The sequence below is a fragment of the Corythoichthys intestinalis genome, chromosome 7 (genome assembly GCF_030265065.1).
Source record: "Corythoichthys intestinalis isolate RoL2023-P3 chromosome 7, ASM3026506v1, whole genome shotgun sequence".
Taxonomy (NCBI): domain Eukaryota; kingdom Metazoa; phylum Chordata; class Actinopteri; order Syngnathiformes; family Syngnathidae; genus Corythoichthys; species Corythoichthys intestinalis.
Window position 1 is genome coordinate 52,071,572 of NC_080401.1, and position 23,161 is coordinate 52,094,732.

General features: G+C 38.0%; 2 protein-coding genes across 5 annotated transcripts in view; one reads left to right on the top strand and one right to left on the bottom strand.

Moving 5' to 3' along the window:
- The window catches only part of gabrb3 (gamma-aminobutyric acid type A receptor subunit beta3), a 91,781-nt gene extending 88,767 nt beyond the window's left edge, over positions 1 to 3,014 (top strand). For both annotated transcript variants that reach the window (XM_057840245.1, XM_057840246.1), the window contains one exon: positions 366 to 3,014. In XM_057840245.1, coding sequence (XP_057696228.1) covers positions 366 to 731 — 366 coding nt within the window. In that variant the 3' untranslated portion in view covers positions 732 to 3,014. The remainder of the gene's footprint in view (positions 1 to 365) is intronic.
- Positions 3,015 to 8,622: 5,608 nt separating this feature from the next.
- The window catches only part of atp10a (ATPase phospholipid transporting 10A), a 98,060-nt gene continuing 83,521 nt past the window's right edge, over positions 8,623 to 23,161 (bottom strand). For 2 of the 3 annotated variants that reach the window (XM_057841787.1, XM_057841786.1), the window contains exons 17-21: positions 21,826 to 22,026; positions 19,683 to 19,763; positions 19,515 to 19,619; positions 19,252 to 19,439; positions 8,623 to 17,790 (exon numbers count right to left, since the gene is read on the bottom strand). In XM_057841787.1, coding sequence (XP_057697770.1) covers positions 17,538 to 17,790; positions 19,252 to 19,439; positions 19,515 to 19,619; positions 19,683 to 19,763; positions 21,826 to 22,026 — 828 coding nt within the window. In that variant the 3' untranslated portion in view covers positions 8,623 to 17,537. Of the gene's footprint in view, positions 17,791 to 19,251; positions 19,440 to 19,514; positions 19,620 to 19,682; positions 19,764 to 21,825; positions 22,027 to 23,161 lie in introns of those variants that run through there. The other variant, XR_009063913.1, reaches the window with a different exon arrangement.

Genomic DNA, 23,161 nt, shown 5'->3' on the forward strand with positions numbered 1-23,161 from the left:
AGTTCAACCAATGAGATTTCTGCTAAAACAAGCAGCTCCTGACTGCAGTCAACTGATTACACTTGTAAAAAACCCGATTGGTCAAAATGTATTGGTCTCGTTTGGTTGGAATGAAATCCAGAACCCACTGCGGCCCATTGAGGACCAGTTTAACACCTCTGCCCTATAATTAATAGACACTCCCACCAAATTAAACAGAGGGTGCCACAGATTCAACTGAAATTGGTTGAAAATTCACAGATAGTGCCCCTAAAATCAACAGAAAGTACTTCAATGATCTTTAAAAAGTTAGCAGACCCGGTCCAAATTTCTGAGGCCTTTCATTTAGGAGACACCCAGCCAATTTGTTTATTTGTCTTCCTCAGGCCGACTCTCAGGGGAACATCCTGCTGACCACCCTTGAGATCCACAACGAGGTGGGCGGCCACGCCATCACCAGCACCACCCGCAGCAGCACCAGCAGCAGCCTGTACGACGCCACGCGCAACTCCACCCCCGTCCCGCTGGACAACTCCTCGGGGGTCCAGTACAGACGGAGCAGCGGGCGGGCCGCCCGTCCCCTAGGTGGCCCGGATGTGAGGCGGAGCCGCCTGAGGAGGCGATCGTCGCAGCTGAAAATCAAAATCCCAGACCTGACGGACGTGAACGCCATCGATCGCTGGTCCCGTTTCATCTTCCCCTTCTCATTTTCCTTCTTTAATGTCGTCTACTGGCTCTACTACGTCAATTAATGTATATGTGTGTGCACCTCGTTGAACTCTGACGTATCTCGGGCAACATGGTGGGCAACCACGTCACGGCACCGGGTGATCCTCGGTGTCCGATCGCCATGAGGTAATGCGATATACAGAGGAACCTCTAACGTCAAACGTCACTTCAAAGTTCGCTTTTCCCATTGGAAATCTTGTGAAGCCGGCGACCAGTCCAGGGTGTACACTACTTTTCTCGCCAAATGTTATTTCATGTTCAAGTAAAGACTCTTAAATGTCCAAAAGCGCTTGTTCATTTTCTATTAACCCTGAGATTGACTGGCGACCAATCCGGGGTGTAACGTGCTTTCCTTGCCCGAAGTCATCCAAGATAAACTCATATATGTATGTGTGTGTGTGTGTTTGTCACTGGACGTTAGAGGCTCCGCTGCGTTCTCCGCCGCTAAGCTAAATGTCGGCTGTCCGTCTTTGCTGTTTTTGCGGTGACATCGTTTGGACTGACAGACTTTTGATTGCTTTCATTTTGTGTTGAATTTATAAAAACAAGCAGACAAATCTCCGCTGGTGTGTGTGCTCTTATTTCACCATCTGTGACTAGCAACGCGTAGGAGTGGACGCCACCTGTCACGACATGGCGGGGCAGCCACTAGGCACAATCTATTATGAAGAAGAAAAAAAAGTTGAGAAACTAAAAGAACGGATCAGAGTAATTTTTAAAAAATTTGATTCACTTTTGTGTTAACGTCATGATTTTTTTTTACAATACATTTCAAACATAAGCGAAGATTGAGTGCCCCCTCCAGTGGCGAAAAATGTCATTGCATGTCATGTAATTAATTTTCCTATAAATTAATTTAAAGCTAACTCGGAATTTTTGCCACAAGGCTTAATCTTCGAGATGGTTAGCGTGTAATTTAGTGCTGCAACGATTAATCGATTAACTCGAGTAATTGGTTAGAAAAAAGATTTGAATTATTGCTGCTTCGCGTATTTGTTTATTTAAAGCCGCGTTGTAATAGTTTGTTTTGAAAGTTCCCATGAAAAGATATACTCAAATATCTACAGAAATGTGATGGGTGTACTCACTTTTGTGATACACCGTATTTTGTTCATTATTTTTGGGTCAGTCAAGGCCTCACGCTCATGATAGGGCTGCAATCAATCAGTCAACAGATTCATGGATCAAGTCCCTCCCTCTGTTAATAAAAGGGACCGACTCTGGTTTTTGGGGCATCATGTACTGTAATTAAAAGCAGCTCAGACTTGAGCATGGCGTGTGTGCCGTTTATTGTTGGTTTGAGCTCTTTCCGTGTGATTTCCCTTGAGACTTTTTCTGGGAAATCTGTCAAATCAATCAGGGAGGTCCCAACATTATTTACTTTATTACTTTTACTACCTTTAACTTTGGTGTTCATATGACTCCCACCGCCGATTTCTTGTTTTACCAACATTCATTCATTTTCCAAGCAGCTTATCCTCACGAGGGTCACGGGGGTGCTAGAGTCAATCCAAGCTAACTATGGGCAGTAGGCTGGGGCTGAATCGGTTGTCATGGCACAAGGATACATAGAAAATTTATAATTACAGTAGTTGGATGTTGCCTTCAGGACCATAGGGGGCCGTTTTTTGAGTCACACATTTTGAGCCATACACTTAAAAGTATATGGCGGAAAACACAGACAAGACTGAAGTAGCAGTTTCTGCTCTTGCACTCCTCTTTAAAACGAACTGCAGTATTTTAAGCCAACACAACTGTTATGTTTGATAGAACAATATGTCTATATGCTGCCATAGCAGATTCATCACACATTAAGCCCCCCAACTATTTTTACCCTGAAAACCCCCGTTTACGGACGTTGCGCAACCGCTTTTGCTTCAACCTAGCCATAAAAAGAAGGTAAGTAATTATGTTTATTATTCAAAATGTCATGTTTAGCTTAGAATCATTAATTGATGTCTAATATTGAGTTAAAAAAGAAAAGAAAACGACTTTAAAAAAATTATTCACTCGCATATTTTAAACTTTTAAACAAATTACATCACAATGAAAAATTTGGTGTCTGTAAAAAAGTCACGGATATCTACCTCATAACTATCACTTAATTGTAGAGATGTCCGATCGCGTCATTTTCCAGGTATCGGAATTGGCAAAAAAATATTGGCCATGCCTTTTTTCAATATATATAATGTATATTTTTTAATTAAATCGTTTTCTAATTGTATTTAACGTTACAAACATAATATCTTACACTCATCCAGAGTCTTTAGTTCAGGCTTAAGGTAGGGTTATCAAATATATCCCGATAACGGCGGCAATTAATTTTTAAAAAAAAATATCACGTTAAAATATTTAACGCAATTAATGCATGCGCTGCACAACCCACCCACGCATTGTCGCGCTCCATCTGTAATGGCGCCGTTTTACCTACTGTATATAGAGAGATATAAGGCAGCGTAAAATGAGTAGAGAGAATTTTGGCAGCCTTTGAAGCCTTTTTTAAATTGGCTAAAGCCTTACAATCCCTCTCCCTACGATTAGAAATATCGTGGAAAGCAATGTGGGGAAGCACGGTAGCAATTGATCTTTTTCTTAACACCTTATGTTATTTCCTAACGCAGAGAATTGGTAGCACTACGCAGTCATGGTTCCACTTCCCATCATGCATTTGGGCATGGCTACAGTATCGTTTACTGAAAGCTCAACAAATACACTAGATGGCAATATTTAGTCACAATATACAAAGTCACAAGTCTTTCTATCCGTGGATCCCTCTCACAGAGAGAATGTTAATAATGTAAATGCCATCTTGAGGATTTATTGTCATGATAAACAAATACAGTACTTATGTACTGTATGTTGAATGTATATATTCGTCCGAGTTTTATTCATTTTTTTCTTAATGCATTGCCAAAATGTATATGATCGGGAAAAATTATCGGGAATGATTGGAATTGAATCAGGAGCAAAAAAAGAAATCGGATCGGGAAATATCGGGATCGGCAGATACTCAAACTAAAACAATCGAGATCGGATCGGGAGCAAAAAAACATGATCAGAACAACCCTACTTAATTGTATTTTTATATATATATATATATAAAAGTTGAAAGCAATAAAACTGCAACAAAAATCAATGAAATGAACAAAAATATCTATTTTTATAATGGGTCAAAATTATTTTTCGAGCACCTTAGACGGCCATTTGCTTTGCATTTAATTAAAAAAAAAAGTTTTTTCTTTTTTTGAAAAATAAATAAATAAATAAATAATTAAGCAAATTTTGGGGGGGAATTGAACGATTTAGACACAAATGTCCTTATCATAATATGGCCCAAACACAAAAAGGATTGCTCCAATCAAAGAAAACTTTTTCAATGAAAAATTAAGTATTAAAACGCTAATTTTTCCATCTCAAATATTTTTTCGTATTCAAAAACTTTCTTTTTTTTTTTGATTGAAGTGATTTTCCTTTTTTAAAATCTATATATATTTTTTTGAAGCAACTTATTTTTTGACTGAATAATAAAAACAAAAATGTCCTAGCCAAAATGTGGCCCATCCCTGGCTGGATGGACGTCCTCGTTACTACCCCCGTCTCATCTGGCTTGATGGACCTCTTCTTGTTCCTTTACTCCACTGCATCTTTGCGGACTTTAACTTCGCCTGCTAATTCCCATTAGCAGTCCTGGTGCTTCCTGTCTATCCGTCCTTGGAGTGGATCTCTCCTGACTGTGGTACTCCCCAAGGTTTCTCATTTTCTCCCAAAGACTCTGGAGTTTTTGGAGTTTTTCCCTTGCCGACACTGAGGGTCTATGGATGGAGGGTGCCCAGGACTTGAACTTTATTTATTCATCTTTGTTTGCTTCATTTGCTGTTTCTGATTGTGTATCATATTGCCTCTGCAAAGTTCTTTGAGACAACCTTGTTGTGATTTAGGGCTATACATATAAAACTGAATTGAATTGAAAAACAAATCAACATTACTTCAATCAAAAAAGTTGCTTCAATCAATCAAAAAAAAAAAAAAAAAAATCAAAGAAAAATAGCTTTCACATGCATTTTTTTGCAAACTGGCATACGTCTCGTTATGTTTTAGTCTTCCAAAAACATATATTTAGCTCGTTATTGTCTCGTCATCGTCATGAAAAAATTGTTTGTTGACGAAAATTTTCGTTATAGTCATCGTTGACGAAAACAACACATGTCCACGAATGTGGAGGGCGGGGTTAAATTATTATTATAATTGGAGTTGGAAATGACCAAAATTAATCAGTGAGTGAGAGGTAACTCCAAAGTACTTACTTTTAGGACGCTACACGAAAGCTATGTTTTGTTGATACAGTACATGCAGGCCTTGCTGTTCCTAAGCACCCTTCGAAGGCCATAGAGAGAGTAGAGATGGTGACCGGTCGCTAGGCAACAGCGGGATGCCTTTGTGTGAGTGCAAGTCAATCTTTACATGCCAAGGTTTTCTTGTGTTTGTGTAAATGTGACAACGTGATAGGTACACGGCTGGCTGTCAATGGTGTCGGGGGGGAAATAAAAACAAGATGTCAAACATACCTTTTAAAAACGGCCTGAAATATGTAATCCAAACAGAATAATGCCAGACAAAAACATTCTTAACTTTGCCGACATCTTGTGGCATTTCCAGGCAATTGCAAACCTTTTCAGGCATGTGTTAATTACTTTACCTTAATGTTTTTGCAGCCCTTTTCATTTTTGTCTTTTGGACAAAATACTTGTTAGTCTTAGTCGTATTTAGTCATTTCAAAATGTGTTTTAGTTTTAGTCCAAAAATAAAGGTTTCTAACACATTTGAATGAACGTAAACAGACGAACAGATATTGTAGCATCTACAAGGACAACGCACATTATTTTCAATTAAAACCTCCTAGAAGCCACGCGCTGAATGTAAATTATCTATAAATATAAATAAAGTTACCTGAGAGTTTAAGATGACGCTCGCCGCGCTAAATGCTAATGCTAACGTGAATGCTATGCTAACACGATGAGTTACATTTCGTGTGTGATGATCACTCAGCAGCAGCACCAGTGCTAATTTTGACAGCTCTTTTAATTTTCGTCTTAGTCTTTTGGTCGGTAAGACCTATGACTGTAATTTTTGCACAATATAGCGCACCTGACTATAAGATGCCACCCAACAAATTTGACATGAAAACGGCATTTGTTTATTAGTCTACCCTTAAGTTTTTGCAGCCCTTTTCATTTTTGTCTTAATCTTTTTGACGAAAACACTTAGTCTTAGTCATATAAAGACATTTCAAAATGTGTTTGTCTAGTTTTAGTCTAGAAATCTCATGAAAATTTTGTCTAGTTTTATTCGACAGTTCCTCAAAATGTTTTCGTGTGTATAATGTAAGTTTTCATCCAAAAATAAAGGTATCTAACACCTTCGAATAAACATAGACAAGCACGTATTGTAGCATCTACAAGGACAACGCACATTATTTTCAATTCAAACCACCTAGAAGCCACGAGCTGTATGTAAAATAAAGTTGTCCGAGAGTTTTAGACGACGCTCGCTGCGCTAAATGCTAATGCTAATGCAAATGCTACGCTAACGCGACGAGTTACATTTCGTGCGTGATGATCACTCAGCGCAAGTGCAGTTTTTGGCAGCCCTCTTTTGGTCGATAAGACCTATTACCGTAATTTTTGCACGATAAGGCGCACCTGAGTATAAGATGCCACCCACCAAATTTGACATGAAAACGGCATTTGTTTATTACTCTACCCTTAAGTTTTTGCAGCCCTTTTCATTTTTGTCTTAATCTTTTTGACGAAAATACTTAGTCATATAAAGACATTTCAAAATGTGTTCGTCTAGTTTTAGTCTAGAAATCTCATGAAAATTTTGTCTAGTTTTAGTCGACAGTTCCTCAAAATATTTTCGTGTGTAAAATGTGTTTTCATCCAAAAATAAAGGTATCCAACACCTTCGAATAAACATCGACAGGCACATATTGTAGCTTCTACAAGGACAACTCACATTATTTTAAATCAAAACCACCTAGAAGCCACACGCTGTATGTAAAATAAAGTTATCTGAGAGTTTAAGACGACGCTCGCTGCGCTAAATGCTAATGCTAACGCAAATGCTATGCTAATGTGACGAGTTACATTTCGTGCGTGATGATCACTCAGCACCAGTGCAGTTTTTGGCAGCCCTTTTAATTTTCGTATTAGTCTTTTGATTGATAAGACTTATTTCCGTAATTTTCGCACGATAAGGCGCACCTGACTATAAGCCGCCACCCACCAAATTTGACACAAAAACGAACGACATTTGTACATAGATTAGCCGCACTCGACAATAAGCCGCAGCTGTCCTCACTGTGTTATGGGATATAGCCGGTAACACTTTATTTGACAGCGGCATCATATGAGTGTCATAAGACCTAATAAAGCACCATGAAGCTTTGAACCAATTGGCTGCAAAGTGTCATTGCTTCAAGAAGCTTCATTTGGCCATCACTCCTCCCTTGGGGGAGACAGTTAACCTCTGCTGCCACCTGCTGTCAACATTGTTGTTGTCCAACATGCCTCCTAGCATGCATTGCAGCACTACATAATGTGTTTACCGATTGACTGTATTACTCTAACACACTTAATATAGTCAATCAGGGAATATTATCTTTTCTCGTATTTATTGTCTGACTATTACTGTATACAGATTGTATTACTCTAATACCCAATATAAAATAAATAGCACTTATACCATAGTTTAAGGAAAACAAGCAGAATATAGGGCATGAGAGATACATGACGCCTTCTTATAACGGAAGCCCAACGTGTGCGTCACGCAGCTTGCTGAGCAAGATTGACGCCGACTATCAGGTGATTGGCAAGACATCTACAAGCTCACGTCTCCACGTCAGTTCTTCCCGACAGTCCAGAACAAATGGCGGGACGTCCTGTCCCAACATAAGGGACACCGGTGAACGCCCGACATCCAAACTGATAATCTGAATAAGGAAAAACATTGCAATAAAATAATGCTAACTGGTTAAACTTGAGAGTAGCTGAGATCTGTCATGACAGAACATCGCTTCAATGATATCTGGCGCGATCTAGCGTCGTGAATGGGTATAATGTCTAGACTGCGAATATAAGACGACCCCCACTTTTTCAGTCTTATTTCAATGCATAAAACACTGTCTTATATTCGGGCCACTATGGTAGTTAGTTTGAATACTAAAGTAATCGGATTAGGAACATTTAAAGCTTTGCAAAATAAATGTTAGGAGATACAAAACAAAGAAAAAAATGAGGATCAAAGTACAACAAAAGAAAAACTGGCAAATTTACGTAGCCAAAGTCTGCTAGCTTAAATGCTATAAAATGCCAATGTAGTTTTACAATGCTCTTAACAAATTGTTCAAACACATACGTATTTCCACAAAAAAAAAACAGCTAAAGACACTAAATTATGAATGCATTAAAAAAAAACATTCGCTCAAACAAAAACTTACCTTATGTTGGTCTTAACAGGTTGCAGCTGAATTCAGTCATGTTAAATCAGTTATTTCATATTCACTGTTCCCACTAGAGGGCAGTGTATCCACCCATATCAATGAAATTAAATGCAAACACTTTCAAAACAAACCATTACAATACCACTCCAATGAAACAAATACTCGAAGCAGCATAATTTGATTCGAAGCCTTTTTCTAATCGAATTACTCGAGTTAATCGATTAATCGTTGCATCACTACTCAGCACAGACCTTTAAAGGCTAAAAGATCATTGCAAGATAAGAAAACAAACCCTACCTTGTTCTAGTCTCCCAAGCCACATTTTAACCTCGTCATGTCATTGTCCTGAAAAAAATGTGTTCGTTGACCAAATATTTTTGTTATCATCATCGTTTATGAACAACAACAACAGCTTTCATCAATGGGGAAAAACAACATTTATTATCCAGTGTTAAGGCACATATGTGGAAAATACAACATATACGAACAATGACGTATCAACAATAACCACGTCATTTTTCCATGTCAACCAAACGGAACATTTGGTGTTGGGGCTGGGACTTCTGAAAATGTCAAAGTGCTTTTAAAAACATTTTTCTTTGGCCACTCAAACGTTTTCCCCCCCGAATCTTACGGACACACACTGCTGCCACATCAGAAGACAATTCGGAATCACATTGCAATGTAATAAATTTCACGTTATTATGCGATGAGTTTCACTCTAATGTAATAAATTTCACGTTACGTGATATATTGAATGTTTTATCGTAACTATTTTAATTAGGGCTGTCAAAATTATCGCGTTAACGCGCGGTAATTAATTTTTTAAATTAATCACGTTAAAATATTTGACGCATTTAGCGCACATGTCCCGCTCAGAAAGTGTTCTGCCTTTTGGTAAGTTTTACAGCAAGGCTTTTTGTGCTGTCCAACAGCGAACTCTTGTGGTCGCTTTGCGACATGGTTTATTGTTTTCTTGCCAGTTCATTATGGCTGCACGACGTCTCGGGCTGATAATGTTGTGCGTATATGATCCTTGGACAAGATTTGTCCGTAAGTATGGTTGTTGTAAAGAATGTACATATTATGTTAGTAAGCGAAATGTTATATTTTTTGTATGAGACGCTTTTTGTTTATGTTTAGTGAACCTGTAGAGCGTGCTAAGCTAACGTTGTTGCTAATGCAATGCTTGTGTACTTTTATTTTGTAGTTCTACGACGGTCTAAAGAGGACAATGGTTTGAGGCCATTTTATTAATAAATCAGATGAAAAAGGAAGAAGTCTAATTATTAAGGCGTCGTTCACTAGCTGTCTAGCTTTGGAAAAAGTAGACGCTTTGGAGTGAGGACAGCATAGACAGATTTAAATGACAGTAGAGTGAAATGCCCACTACAGTCCTTATGTACAGTATGTTGAATGTATATATCCATCTTGTCTTTTATCTTTCCATTCCAACAATTTATTTTACAGAATATATATATAATTTACAGAAAAATATGGCATATTTTATAGATGGTTTGAATTGCGATTAATTGCGATTAATTACGATTAATTAATTTTTAAGCTGTAATTAACTCGATTAAAAATTTTAATCGTTTGACAGCCCTAATTTTAATAAATCGCAATAAACTTTAGTTAGAAAAATTGTGCTTCAACATGAAAAAAATCACGTTATGTGAAGGATTTCACATTTTAAGGTGATAAATTACACGTTTAGCATGATTTTAAATGCTAATATGAAAAATTTTGTATTCTTAATTGGTATGTTTCATGTTATAATGTGATTTTTTTGGCAAAACAAATTGACAAACTTTTATAAAACCTGAAATTGATCAAGTTATTACCAAACTTTTTGCGAAATTTCTGGTGTGGCAGCAACAGGCATCTGAACGAGCATAGAAAAACTATTTAAAATCTTCAAGTAAAACACTTACGAGCTTAACATCCAGGTATGTTTTTTTGGTCTAGTCTTTTGGACGAAACGAGGCATTTTAATATCAACGCCCCCTTTATTCCCAGTTAGCTTGATGTGGAAAACGACCGAGATGAGTTGTTACCGTTACAACGCAAATCTTTGGTGAACACTGTTAAAACACAATGAGACATGGGCTTCAATCCCATTCAATTGGGTTTGATTATCTTTGGAATGTGTAGAAGAGATTAGCATGAATCCAGCAAAATGATTGCACAAATGTACACGCGGGAGTGTTGGCGCCACACTAGAGTGAAACAAAATAAATATTTGAAATGAATGACTACTATTTTATGACCGATCGTAGACTCCACCATCAGTTGACAAGACAACTCCCACAGACTTTGTGCCACGCCTTCCCGTAGGGGGCCGACCCATAGAGCCTTGAGGTGGCTTTCACTATTCACTGTGATAAACTCAAACACACACTGCGTTCTAACGCCGGATTTAGGTTGAAATAGGACGAAGGTTTTACTGCATTCAAGCAGGCAGGAGTGCCTCAGGAGTGATTTGGTCGAGGATTCAAGGTAATTATTATAATTTTTGCACCATGCATGCGCTTTGGAACGTTGTGAATACATTGAAATGAATGGGGAAAAATTAGTCTAGCTTAAGCTTGAAATATTTACAGTATGTAAAATGAATGATAAATGCCTTTTTTTGTTGTTGCTTTTAACCAAGAATCTAGACTGTTTTACATTTATATCTATAGAAATTTAACGATTTAAGCATTTATTTGCAAGAATTGTCAACTTAAAAAGCTCTATGTTTCGTGATTGCCGCCATGTTGGGTTAAACAATACTGTAACTTTGGCTTGAAATATTTGCGTAAAATGAATGATAACTGCCCGTTTTTGCTTTTAACCAAGAATCTAGACTGTTTTACATTTATATCTAAAGAAATTTCACGATTTAAGCATTTATTTGCAAGAATTGTCAACTTAAAAAGCTCTATGTTTCGTGATTGCCGCCATGTTGGATTAAACAATACTGTAACTTTGGCTTGAAATATTTGCGTAAAATGAATGATAACTGCCCGTTTTTTGCTTTTAACCAAGAATCTAGACTGTTTTATATTTATATCTAAAGAAATTTCACGATTTAAGCATTTATTTGCAAGAATTGTCAACTTAAAAAGCTCTATGTTTCGTGATGGCCGCCATGTTGGATTAAACAATACTGTAACTTTGGCTTGAAATATTTGCGTAAAATGAATGATAACTGCCCGTTTTTTGCTTTTAACCAAGAATCTAGACTGTTTTACATTTATATCTAAAGAAATTTCACGATTTAAGCATTTATTTGCAAGAATTGTCAACTTAAAAAGCTCTGTTTCGTGATGGCCGCCATGTTGGATTAAACAATACTGTAACTTTGGCTTGAAATATTTGCGTAAAATGAATGATAACTGCCCGTTTTTTGCTTTTAACCAAGAAGCTAGACTGTTTTACATTTATATCTAAAGAAATTTAACGATTTAAGCATTTATTTGCAAGAATTGTCAACTTAAAAAGCTCTGTTTCGTGATGGCCGCCATGTCGGATTAAACAATACTGTAACTTTGGCTTGAAATATTTGCGTAAAATGAATGATAACTGCCCGTTTTTTGCTTTTAACCAAGAATCTAGACTGTTTTACATTTATATCTATAGAAATTTAACGATTTAAGCATTTATTTGCAAGAATTGTCAACTTAAAAAGCTCTATGTTTCGTGATTGCCGCCATGTTGGGTTAAACAATACTGTAACTTTGGCTTGAAATATTTGCGTAAAATGAATGATAACTGCCCGTTTTTTGCTTTTAACCAAGAAGCTAGACTGTTTTACATTTATATCTAAAGAAATTTAACGATTTAAGCATTTATTTGCAAGAATTGTCAACTTAAAAAGCTCTGTTTCGTGATGGCAGCCATGTCGGATTAAACAATACTGTAACTTTGGCTTGAAATATTTGCGTAAAATGAATGATAACTGCCCGTTTTTAGCTTTTCACCAAGAATCTAGACTGTTTTACATTTATATCTAAAGAAATTTCACGCTTTAAGCATTTATTTGCAAGAATTGTCAACTTAAAAAGCTCTGTTTCGTGATGGCCGCCATGTTGGATTAAACAATACCGTAACTTTGGCTTGAGATATTTGCGTAAAATGAATGATAACTGCCCGTTTTTTGCTTTTAACCAAGAATCTAGACTGTTTTACATTTATATCTAAAGAAATTTCACGATTTAAGCATTTATTTGCAAGAATTGTCAACTTAAAAAGCTCTGTTTCGTGATGGCCGCCATGTTGGATTAAACAATACTGTAACTTTGGCTTGAAATATTTGCGTAAAATGAATGATAATTGTCCATTTTTTTGCTTTTAACCAAGAATCTAGATCGTTTTACATTTATATCTAAAGAAATTTCACGATTTAAGCATTTATTTGCAAGAATTGTCAACTTAAAAAGCTCCATGTTTCGTGATTGCCGCCATGTTGGATTAAACAATACTGTAACTTTGGCTTGAAATATTTGCGTAAAATGAATGATAACTGCCCGTTTTTTGGTTTTAACCAAGAATCTAGACTGTTTTACATTTATATCTAAAGAAATTTCACGATTTAAGCATTTATTTGCAAGAATTGTCAACTTAAAAAGCTCTGTTTCGTGATGGCCGCCATGTTGGATTAAACAATACTGTACTTTGGCTTGAAATATTTGCGCAAAATGAATGATAACTGCCCGTTTTTTTTGCTTTTAACCGAGAATCTAGACTGTTTTACGTTAATATCGATAGAAATCCCGCGATTTCAGCATTTGCAAGAATTTTCAACGTATAAAGCTTTGTTTAGTGACTGTTGCCATGTTGGATTTTGTATCGCCACACAATAGTGGAATTCAACCATAATAAACTGTAATTGTAAATAGAAAATTACAAATTTTGCTTTTGTTGAGTAAAATTAAGATTAATTTGCATGCTTTCCTCAAGTATTTAGTTTCTTATGTAAAAATTGAGTGATTTATTAGCTGTAACTTGTATTAATTGTCAGGGGTGAAAGTGGCTAAAATTTCTTGCCAGAACTCCCCGACGTGAAAGTCGCCACGGAGCCAGAAATTGTATTCATTTATTAATTTTTTTCTTTCATTTTTTGGGGGGGCTAGGGGGTGGTCATACTTCTTAAACTACTGAAATGCAAAGAAAACTGTTTTAGCACAGTTATTTCTATAACACATACAAAAACTGATTTTCATTTAAAATTTTATTTTTTTCAATGATTTTCAAAATAAAAGTTAAAACAGCAATAACCCCAACCTCCATCTCCTAATTTTTATTTTCCCTCATTTCCTCACATATTAAATGCCAAATCTCAATTTTAATTACTTAAGAACATAGGATGTATTTTAAAATTTGAATTTAATGTAAACATTTACTTTGTTTTAATAATAAAGATAAGTAACATACTTTCAGAAAAATAAGTACAAATGAATTATATTACGCAGAGTGAAATGGAATATATTTTGAAGATCGCGCAAACATTGACTTTCTTCAATCATAAGAAAATGAATAAGTAGCCTAACATAAATGAAGAAATATAAGTTCAAAGTTCACATTGACAGCTAGGAAACCTCCATGCCGTCTGTGGAATAAAATAAATAATATTGGTGGAAACGGATTACGCTACATAAGTACTTTATTATGCTTGTTGTTAACACTTGTGTATGTAAATCTGATGTTGGTAGATTGTTTTCTTCTTGGAGATGAAATGCATGTGTGGCAGCCTAGCATTTTTTTTTTACACAGCATTTTGACAGTTGCAGTCATATTTTCGGAATCAAAGCACCGTGTACCGGAACAGCACTCCGACCCTGAATCTTATACCGGAACTGCGTTCTGGCCCTGAATCTTATACCGGAACTGCGTTCCTGACTGTTCTGGCCCACTTTCACCCCTGTTAATTGTACCAAAACAAATTTAGGTTGCTATTTTGGGCAAAAACGTTTATGATATGTTAAATATTGCTATTGCTTCTGAAAATTATGTTATTATTTCTGCATTTGGTGATTTTTGTGCAAAATTTGAGACTTGTATACTTGTATAAAAAAATAATCATAATTTAATTAGGGAACGACTTTGTATTTTTTTATGTCACTGCTCATGGAGACTCATATATGCCTAAGGGAGGTGTCTGTTTTGGTTTTAGGTCGCTAGCGGCTTTGGTATTGAAAATATTTTAAGCTTTTGAAAATAGGCCCCCTACGGATCGGCCCCGAGCCCAGTGTCCCGTCAACTGATAGTGAAGTCTATGAACTGATATTTTGGTAGAAAAAGAAACTTTAACAGGAAGACCTCGATTTCCGTTCTGTTCCTACGAAATCGAGGACTCGATCGAGGACTCGATTTCCGTTCCGTTCCTACGAAATCGAGGACTTCCTGTACTAAAGTCGGATTTCACCTAAATTTATGTCAAAATACTTCATGTATATAATATAAAAAGATGCTGTACTTACCATTACTGGTGAGGGTTAGAATAGACTGAAAGCACTGAACACGACTACTGTGAACAGCCCTCTCGCTCCGGCTACCCCTCCCTCGCTCACTCCAGTCAGATATGCGGTGCATTTAGGGATGGCCCAGAAAACACAAACTCTGCATATTAACATTGTAACCTGAAATATACATTCAACTTGGGGTGTGAACCTCTGCGTACCTCACGATACGATTTATGATACAAGGCTCATGATAGCGATCCCCCCATATGGCGATATAACAATTATCGATACATGGGTCAGGAAATCATTCCCGGATATTTTACAAAACAACTAATACAGGCAGTCCCCGGGTCACGACGTACCAGACTTATGCGATTTTGACTTCGCGACGCCAATTTTGGGTGGGGCAGAGTAACTTGCTTATTTAAATTTGGCGCCCTGGAGCAATGGTTGCTCTGAGGATGGTAGGGATAGACTTATTTAAGAGGGTGGGGCTTAAAGTTTGGTTACTTAACTTGCTTGATTTATTGTGGGTTTTTTTTGTTGTCTTTTTCAGGAACCCCAGTGAGCATCATGGAGTGGATGAAGTTGGAACGCGCTTTGGCTGTTGAGGCATTTTTTTCAAGCGGTCGCGCAATCATTTTACTACGAAACGACTTTGAATTTTTTGATGCCGCTGCTCATGGAGAAATACACTCACCGGCATTTCCGGTTTTAAGGTATACCGCGGTATGGAAACGTCAAGGTTTCAAAACGGCAACATTTTTCCGTCCATACGGTGTTAGCTATTTTTTTATGTGCCAAAAATGCAGGGAAAAATGGCTCGCTTTCAGCTGCACGGTACAACCTTCCCCCACCGGTTGTTGCTCAGTGAGTAAGCTGTGCTACATGATGGCTGGAGGAGGTGACACTCCGTAACTTTTTCCCCCATCGAACAAAACCAAATCGCTGGTATGGGAATACTTCGGCTACAGAAAAGTTAACCGAGATGTAAAACTTGTTTGGGCTGGGTGGCTGCCGAGGAGACAATACCTCCAATATGATTCCGCATTTATACAAAATTAAAGGTTTGTTAACACTGTCATACACATTTCCCACCAGCTAAAAGAGTGTACTCCAGCGTGTTTAGTGTGTCTAGCAGTGGTAAAACGTGTTTTTTTTCTCTCTGGCAACTGTCTGTGTTGAGAAAGGGAGTGTGTGTATAATGTAAACATAATACGAGTCATACGCACGTGCTTTTTATGGAAAATAATTCAGTTGTTTTTGTTCTGATGGTAATATTGAGCTGTGGCTTTGGGTTTAGGCTCACGTAAAGGACTGCATTTATTTTAATTTTAATTGTACTTAGAATATTTGAGTTATTTATTTATTTATTTATTTAAAGTAGGGCTGTCAAAATTAACGCGTCAACGCGCGGTAATTAATTTTTTAAATTAATCACATTAAAATATTTGACGCAATTAACGCACATGTCCCGCTCAGACAGTATTCTGCCTTTTGATAAGTTTTACAGCAAGGCTTTTTGTGCTGTCTAACAGCGAACTCTTGTGGTCGCTTTGCGACATGGTTTATTGTTTTCTTGCCAGTTCAATATGGCTGCACGACGTCTCGGGCTGACGCCTACGTTTTAATGTTGTGCTTATATGATCCTTGGACAAGATTTGTCCGTAAGTATGGTTGTTGTAAAGAATCTACATATTATGTTGTTAAGCTAAATGTTATATTTTTTGTATGAGACGCTTTTTGTTTATGTTTAGTTAACCTGTATAGCGTGCTAAGCTAACGTTGTTGCTAATGCAATGCTTGTGTACTTTTTTTTTGTAGTTTTACGACGGTCTAAAGAGGACAATGGTTTTAGGCCATTTTATTAATAAATCAGATGAAAAAGGAAGAGGTCTGATTATTAAGGCGTCGTTCACTAGCTGCCTAGCTTTGGAAAAAGTAGACGCTTCGGAGTGAGGACAGCATAGAGAGATTTAAATGACAGTAGAGTGAAATGCCCACTACAGTCCTTATGTACCGTATGTTGAATGCATATATCCATCTTGTGTCTTATCTTTCCATTCCAACAATCTATTTTACAGTATATATAATTCACAGAAAAATATGGCATATTTTATAGATGGTTTGAATTGCGATTAATTGCGATTAATTAATTTTTAAGCTGTAATTAACTCGATTAAAAATTTTAATCGTTTGACAGCCCTAATTTTAACTTAACATTCTACTTAATTTCCAATTTGCTAATATGTTTTGAAAAATAAAAATCCTGTTCAATGGATTTTCTTTTTTAACTCATATATCATACCGGCACATGCCTAGTTCGCAAGAGGTTCACACCCCTACCTTGTTATGTAATTTTCACCTTTTTGTTTAAAAATCTAATGATAAAAACATAATTCTTCTTCTTCAAAATAAAAAAAATCTAACCGAATTTGTGTAATTTCCGCCCTGTTCTTCGAACTTTTTTCCCACAAATTATTTTTAATGCTACATACAATTTCTCGTGATTACTTTTTCCTCGTCATTTCAGTATATTTTCTCTCTCTTCATTGTGGCGCTAACGCTGCAGTGAACCGAGGTCACCGTGTGCTGAACAACAACAAGAAAAAAAACCTCTTAGAAAGACACAACCAAGGCCGCTCTTGCGTCAAAGCACTTTGGATGTAAAAAAACAGAAAACTCATCCATCATTACAGAATGAGATGAATCTTCTGCGGTAAATGAAGCTTTCCTGGCAAAAAAAATTATATTTCCGACTCCCGTAATAACATTAGCATCAAATAAAGTACCTATTTGCATCCTTTATAAAAGAAGCTCTTTGGAAAAATAGAATTAAAAAACGTGCAAATTGGAAAAAGGGGCGGGGGGGCGTGGACACGTCAACCCAAGGTGAGTCCGTCCTGGGAGTTCCGGGTGTATTTGACGCCTCCGTCAATCCGGACTGACAGGCTGGCGTCGGGACGCTCCGACTCCCTATGGGGGTCTTTGGCGAGGGAGGCCGCGGGGGATTTGCTCTCGGCACTGCAGTTTAGGATGTCCCTGCGGGGGTCTTTGGCGGGGAAGCGGTCCAACTGCCGGCCCACTTGGACTGGGCTGGGAAAAATTGTGCCTTGACACGCCCGGTAGAAATATCTGCAACATGCACACACGCCGCGTCGTATTAACAACATTCACAATTGGGTGGGAATTTTCACATTCAGGCGAGATTTGATTCTTGTTTCGAGCTTTTTGGAATGAATGTAAACGGGCGACTTTATGATGTCTTGGGTGAAAAATGAGCTTTAACCCATTAATGCCTGGTTTTACATTTAAAGGGAACCACGGACAGAAAGACTTGTAGCTCTTAAAAGATAAATATCAGTATGCATAATATTAATTTGATACTCAAACCCCTCTTAATGTTTTCGTTTTTATAAATATTGAAAAATTATTTGAATTAGTAGGTCGCCATTGTTGTTGACGACGCAATGCAGTCTGGGCAATCACGTCAGTGAGCAGTGTTGCCGTACTTCTACAATGTCACTTGTTAGCTACATAAACATGGTCATCGTTTTTTGCCCTTCCAATTTGAACAATTTGACGAGCAGGACAGCACTGTCTGTGACAGTAGGTTGGGATCAATATTAAAAAAAAAAAAATTAAAAAAAACAGGGAAAACCGCAGTAAGAGGCAGACAAACGAAAAAAAACAAGGCACTGATGCAACTAGCAACGAAGGGATATACAAACTGTCAAATGGCAGCAAGTCAATTTCTCGGCAAGCCGCCCAGGATCGGTTTAAAAGACAATTTAAAACATGAAAAAAACGACAAAGAAAAAGATTAATTAACCATAAAAATAAAAAATAAAACCTTTTATAAGTATAAAAAAAATTTAACTAAAGATACAACTAAAAATGCCGAAATCCTGGAATAAAAAAAAAAAAAAACAATAGAAAAAAATGTTGAAGATTAAAATTACAAAAATATATATGTAAAAAATAATAACCTAAAAAGCAATAGAAAACTATAAAAAATTTTTTTTAGATCCATATGTATGGAAAATACAACTAAAAATTGCAAAACTTCTAAATTGGGAAAAAAAAATATGACAATGTAGAAAAATAATACAAAATAATGTGCATATGTAGAAAATCAATTTTAAAAAAAAAAATTTTTTTTTTTAATGATTTTTTTCTTGAAGTTTATATTTTTTAATTTTTATCTCTATTTTCAAAATGTCTATATTTAGGATTTTTTTATTATTATTATTTTTTTTAATGAAAACAGTTTTTGTTTTTTGTTTACTCAATTTACTAGATGTCCAATCCATTTGCAGTGGGAGGAGTGGCAGCGAATGAGTGAACGCTTAGCCATTTTTGTTCTAACAAATTTGTATTTTTTATTTTTTTTTCTTTCAATTTATGACCACAACTAATTTATGATTTATCATTTCTGTCATTAAAAAAAAAAAAAAAAAAACATTTATTATTTTGGAGTAAAATTACTTTATGACGTTTGATTTTCTGGGTGATTTCTGCTGCTATTTATCTTTTAGCTTTCCTACGAAATGTGTTTAGCTGAGCCGCCGCTTTTACTGCAGCGCATGTACGCACCTGGGCAGCAGCGCGACTGCAGGTGTGATGAGGCACAGCAGGTAGAATGCGGGGTCCTGCAGCAGCCTCTGCATGGTCCAGTAAGGGTTGGAGGGGGAGTAGCAGGTGGGGCAAGAGGCATTGTAGCACAGCGCCACCGTGAAGAACAAAGCCACGCTGAAGCAGATGGACACCCAGTTCATCCACGTCTGGAAGAAGAGGCATTGTTATGTAGACTTGGTTTACATTTGTTGGAAATTGCATAGGATTTTCTGTTTTTTCACCCAGGTTTTAGTCTCCACCCCCAAGTGCAGCAAAATAGTGAACACAGCAATGGTGGTGATGGGGGTCCCCCATGTAAACAGGTCCACGTCCGAGTCGGCGTAGGCCTGCGGAGGAGATAAGTTCAAACGCCGGAATGACGACGATGGATGGATGAAGAGTGCACTCACAAAGTAGGGAATGAAGAAGCAGATGAGACTTTGGTAAAAAGCGTCGATCATGTTCATCCAGAACATGTATGGCTTGTATTCCTTTGAAGAGAGCAAGGCCATCCATAAGCTGTTAGCATTGACGCAAAAGTACACTAAATACTGCTACAACAAGCGAAGAATATTTTTTGGTAGGTCTACTCATTAGGAACTCAGATTTCCTTTCAGTTTTAAAATAACTCAAATCTGCATACCTAACATGGCGGTTTCAAATCAAAATTTCCAAAACTTCCCTTGTCGTTTCAGCTATAGTGTCTTAAGTTTTTACTTGTGATAGACATGAGCAGGGCCGGCCCAGCCTGTAAGCAGACTATGCAGCTGATTAGGGCCCCTGACCACTAGGGGGCCCCCAATTTTGCAATTGTTTAATTTATATTTTGTTTACTACAGTTTGCTTTATTTGACTTTTGTGAGTTTTGATACTTGATTACAAGCTTAAAAAAATAAAAGTCCTTCCCAGAGGTTGCGCTAGACTTTTTCGTTGTCTGTCATTTTGACTGACAGTGTCATAAAAATCCAGTCATAATCTATTTTTACCCGTCACTTACATTTTTAAAATGATAATAATGACATATTCAATAGTATTTAGTTTTCATTCATTTTTAATTAGTATTCTGTCCGAACAAGCTTAACAAGAGGCAGACAGACAGCAGAGTGCACCAATCAGCGACGGGCAGACGTGCCGTTAGCAAAGCGACGAGGGCAGGACGACGGACTTGCGCGCGGAAGTAAACATACGAGGAGAACGGAGTTTATTCAACATGGCTAGTGCGAGACAGACTGTTGTCAATGACTCGTGTCGATGTGTTTTAGCTCATTTAAAATTGAATTTACCGCGGACTGGAACATATTCTCAGCTCTCCCGTTCGCCATCTGTGTTATAGTAGAGACGACTTTCGGCGCGCAAGAGTGACGTTGCTCGTGAAGAACACGTCACGCAAATAAACAAATCTGATTTTTCGATTGATTTTGTACCTACTCGAGAGGCTGTGTCCCAGACTTTTCTCTCAGTGTTTGAAAAATACAGGCAGAACAGTCTGGCCGTGCCAGGCAAACACTCAGTTGCCTTGACATTTTTCCGAGTAAGGCCAACGACGTCAAGCATCAAGAGAGACAATAGCTAATTGATATGCTCACTCGCCACCCTGTGGTCTGGGGTGTGAATTGCAACCTGTCAAAATGACGGATGGAGTTTTTTCCGTCACCGTTTTAAAAAAACGGTCAACGATGGAAAATATTCGGTTAACGCGACCCCTGGTCCTTCCTTAACTTCTTTATTTCCTCTTTTAGAAAAAGGTTTGGCGCTATCTACTGTAAGTTCTGACAATCATTTGGGGTGAGAAGTTTGAAGTATGCAGTGCAACAAAATCTGATTAATATACAAAATATGGACGTATGGGTTGGATTGCATGTATGGGTTTCACAGTACGCTGTGACGAAATGGTGGGCCAAAAATATGGGCCCCTTTGCATTATTTTGCTTAGGGCCCCCAAATGGCCTGGGCCGGCCCTGGACATGAGTCACCACCCTGGGGCCTGGTGGCCCCCACGCAGCATTTCCACTTGTCTGCAAGACTATCACACGTCTGATGGGATTCACGCATGACTGGGTGCAATTGGATAAACTCAAGTAGAGAGACTCTCAGTGCCAGGATTGGCGATCAGGCAGCATAGAATAGGATCTTACAAGTGATTCACATAATACTGGGCTCTACACCACACATTGCTGATTTCTATATGCTCCAACCCGGCGAATAACATCTGTTTTTGACCCCCCCCCCCCCTCTTCTTTCTCCTCTGTCATCAGCCAACCGTGGATGTACATAGTTGGCGAGTTCATGATCTGTGTGACTGTTCTGTAAATAAAGATATAATAAAAAAGTAAGCATGACTTACTGTTAACTAAAGAGAACCTGAATTCCTTTGTTAAATCTTATAAGCAACACATTATTTTTACATCAAACACCCACCCCCCAAAAAAACTGGGCTATATCAAATAGCCATAGGTTGCCGTCCCTTGATGTCGACAAATTCAGCTAATTATGATTTGCTAACTGGTTGTGGAGTCAGTATTTTACCAAAACTTTAAAGAATTGTGCATCCACCTCCGAGTTCTGTCCGTTGACATAAAGCTGAGGTAGTTGCTGCAGCGTCTCAGCCGACACGTCCTTGTCCAGCGTGCCGGTGACGAGTTGCGGGAAGGCGGAGAACATCAGGTTAAAGAAGATCAGATACCACTGGTCGATCATGGCTGAGCCCGAGAAGCCGCAGTAGAACTGATACCAGAAAATAAGCGCCACGAACATCTGCGAATGGAAAGAAAACTGCTTTTTTTCCCCGACGACAGTGTGCAGTGGGGCAAATTAAGGATTTAGTCAACCACTAATTATTAAAAGGTTCTCCCACTTGAAAATATTGGAGAGGCCTATAATTGTCAACATAGGTAAACCTCAACCATGAGAGACAGAATGTGGAAAAAAAAAAACAGAAAATCACATTGTTTGATTTTTAAAGAATTTATTTGCAAATCATGGTGGAAAATAAGTATTTGGTCAATACCAAAAGTTCATCTCAATACTTTGTTATGTACCCTTTGTTGGCAATAACGGAAGCCAAACGTTTTCTGTAACTCTTCACAAGCTTTTCACACACTGTTGCTGACTTACAGACTTTCAACACCCTCCACAGAATTTCTATGGGGTTGAGATCTGGAGACTGGCTAGTCCACTCCAGGACCTTGAAATGCTTCTTACGAAGCCACTCCTTTGTTGCCCTGGCTGTGTGTTTGGGATCATTGTCATGCTGAAAGACCCAGCCACGTCTCATCTTCAATGCCCTTGCTGACGGAAGGAGACTTTCACTCAAAATCGCTCGATACATGGCCCCATTCATTCTTTCCTTTACACAGATCAGTCGTCCTGGTCCCTTTGCAGAAAAACAGCCCCAAAGCATGATGTTTCCACCCCCATTCTTCACAGTGGGTATGGTGTTCAATTCAGTATTCTTTCCCCTCCAAACACAAGAACCTGTGTTTCTACCAAATAGTTCTATTTTGGTTTCATCTGACCATAACATTTTCTCAGTCCTTTTCTGGATCATCCAAATGCTCTCTAGCTAACCGTAGACGGGCTTGGACGTGTACTTTCTTCAGCGGAGGGACACGTCTGGCAGTGCAGGATTTGAGTCCCTGGCGGCGCATCGTGTTACTGATAGTAGCCTTTGTTATTGTGGTCCCAGCTCTCTGTAGGTCATTCACGGGGGGCCTATAGGTCCCCCCGTGTGGTTCTGGGATTTTTGCTCACCGTTGTTGTTATCATTTCGACGCCATGGGGTGAGATCTTGCATTGAGCCCCAGACCGAGGGAGATTATCAGTGGTCTTTATGTCTTCCATTTTCTAATAATTGCTTCCACGGTTGATTTCTTTACACCAAGCGTTTTAC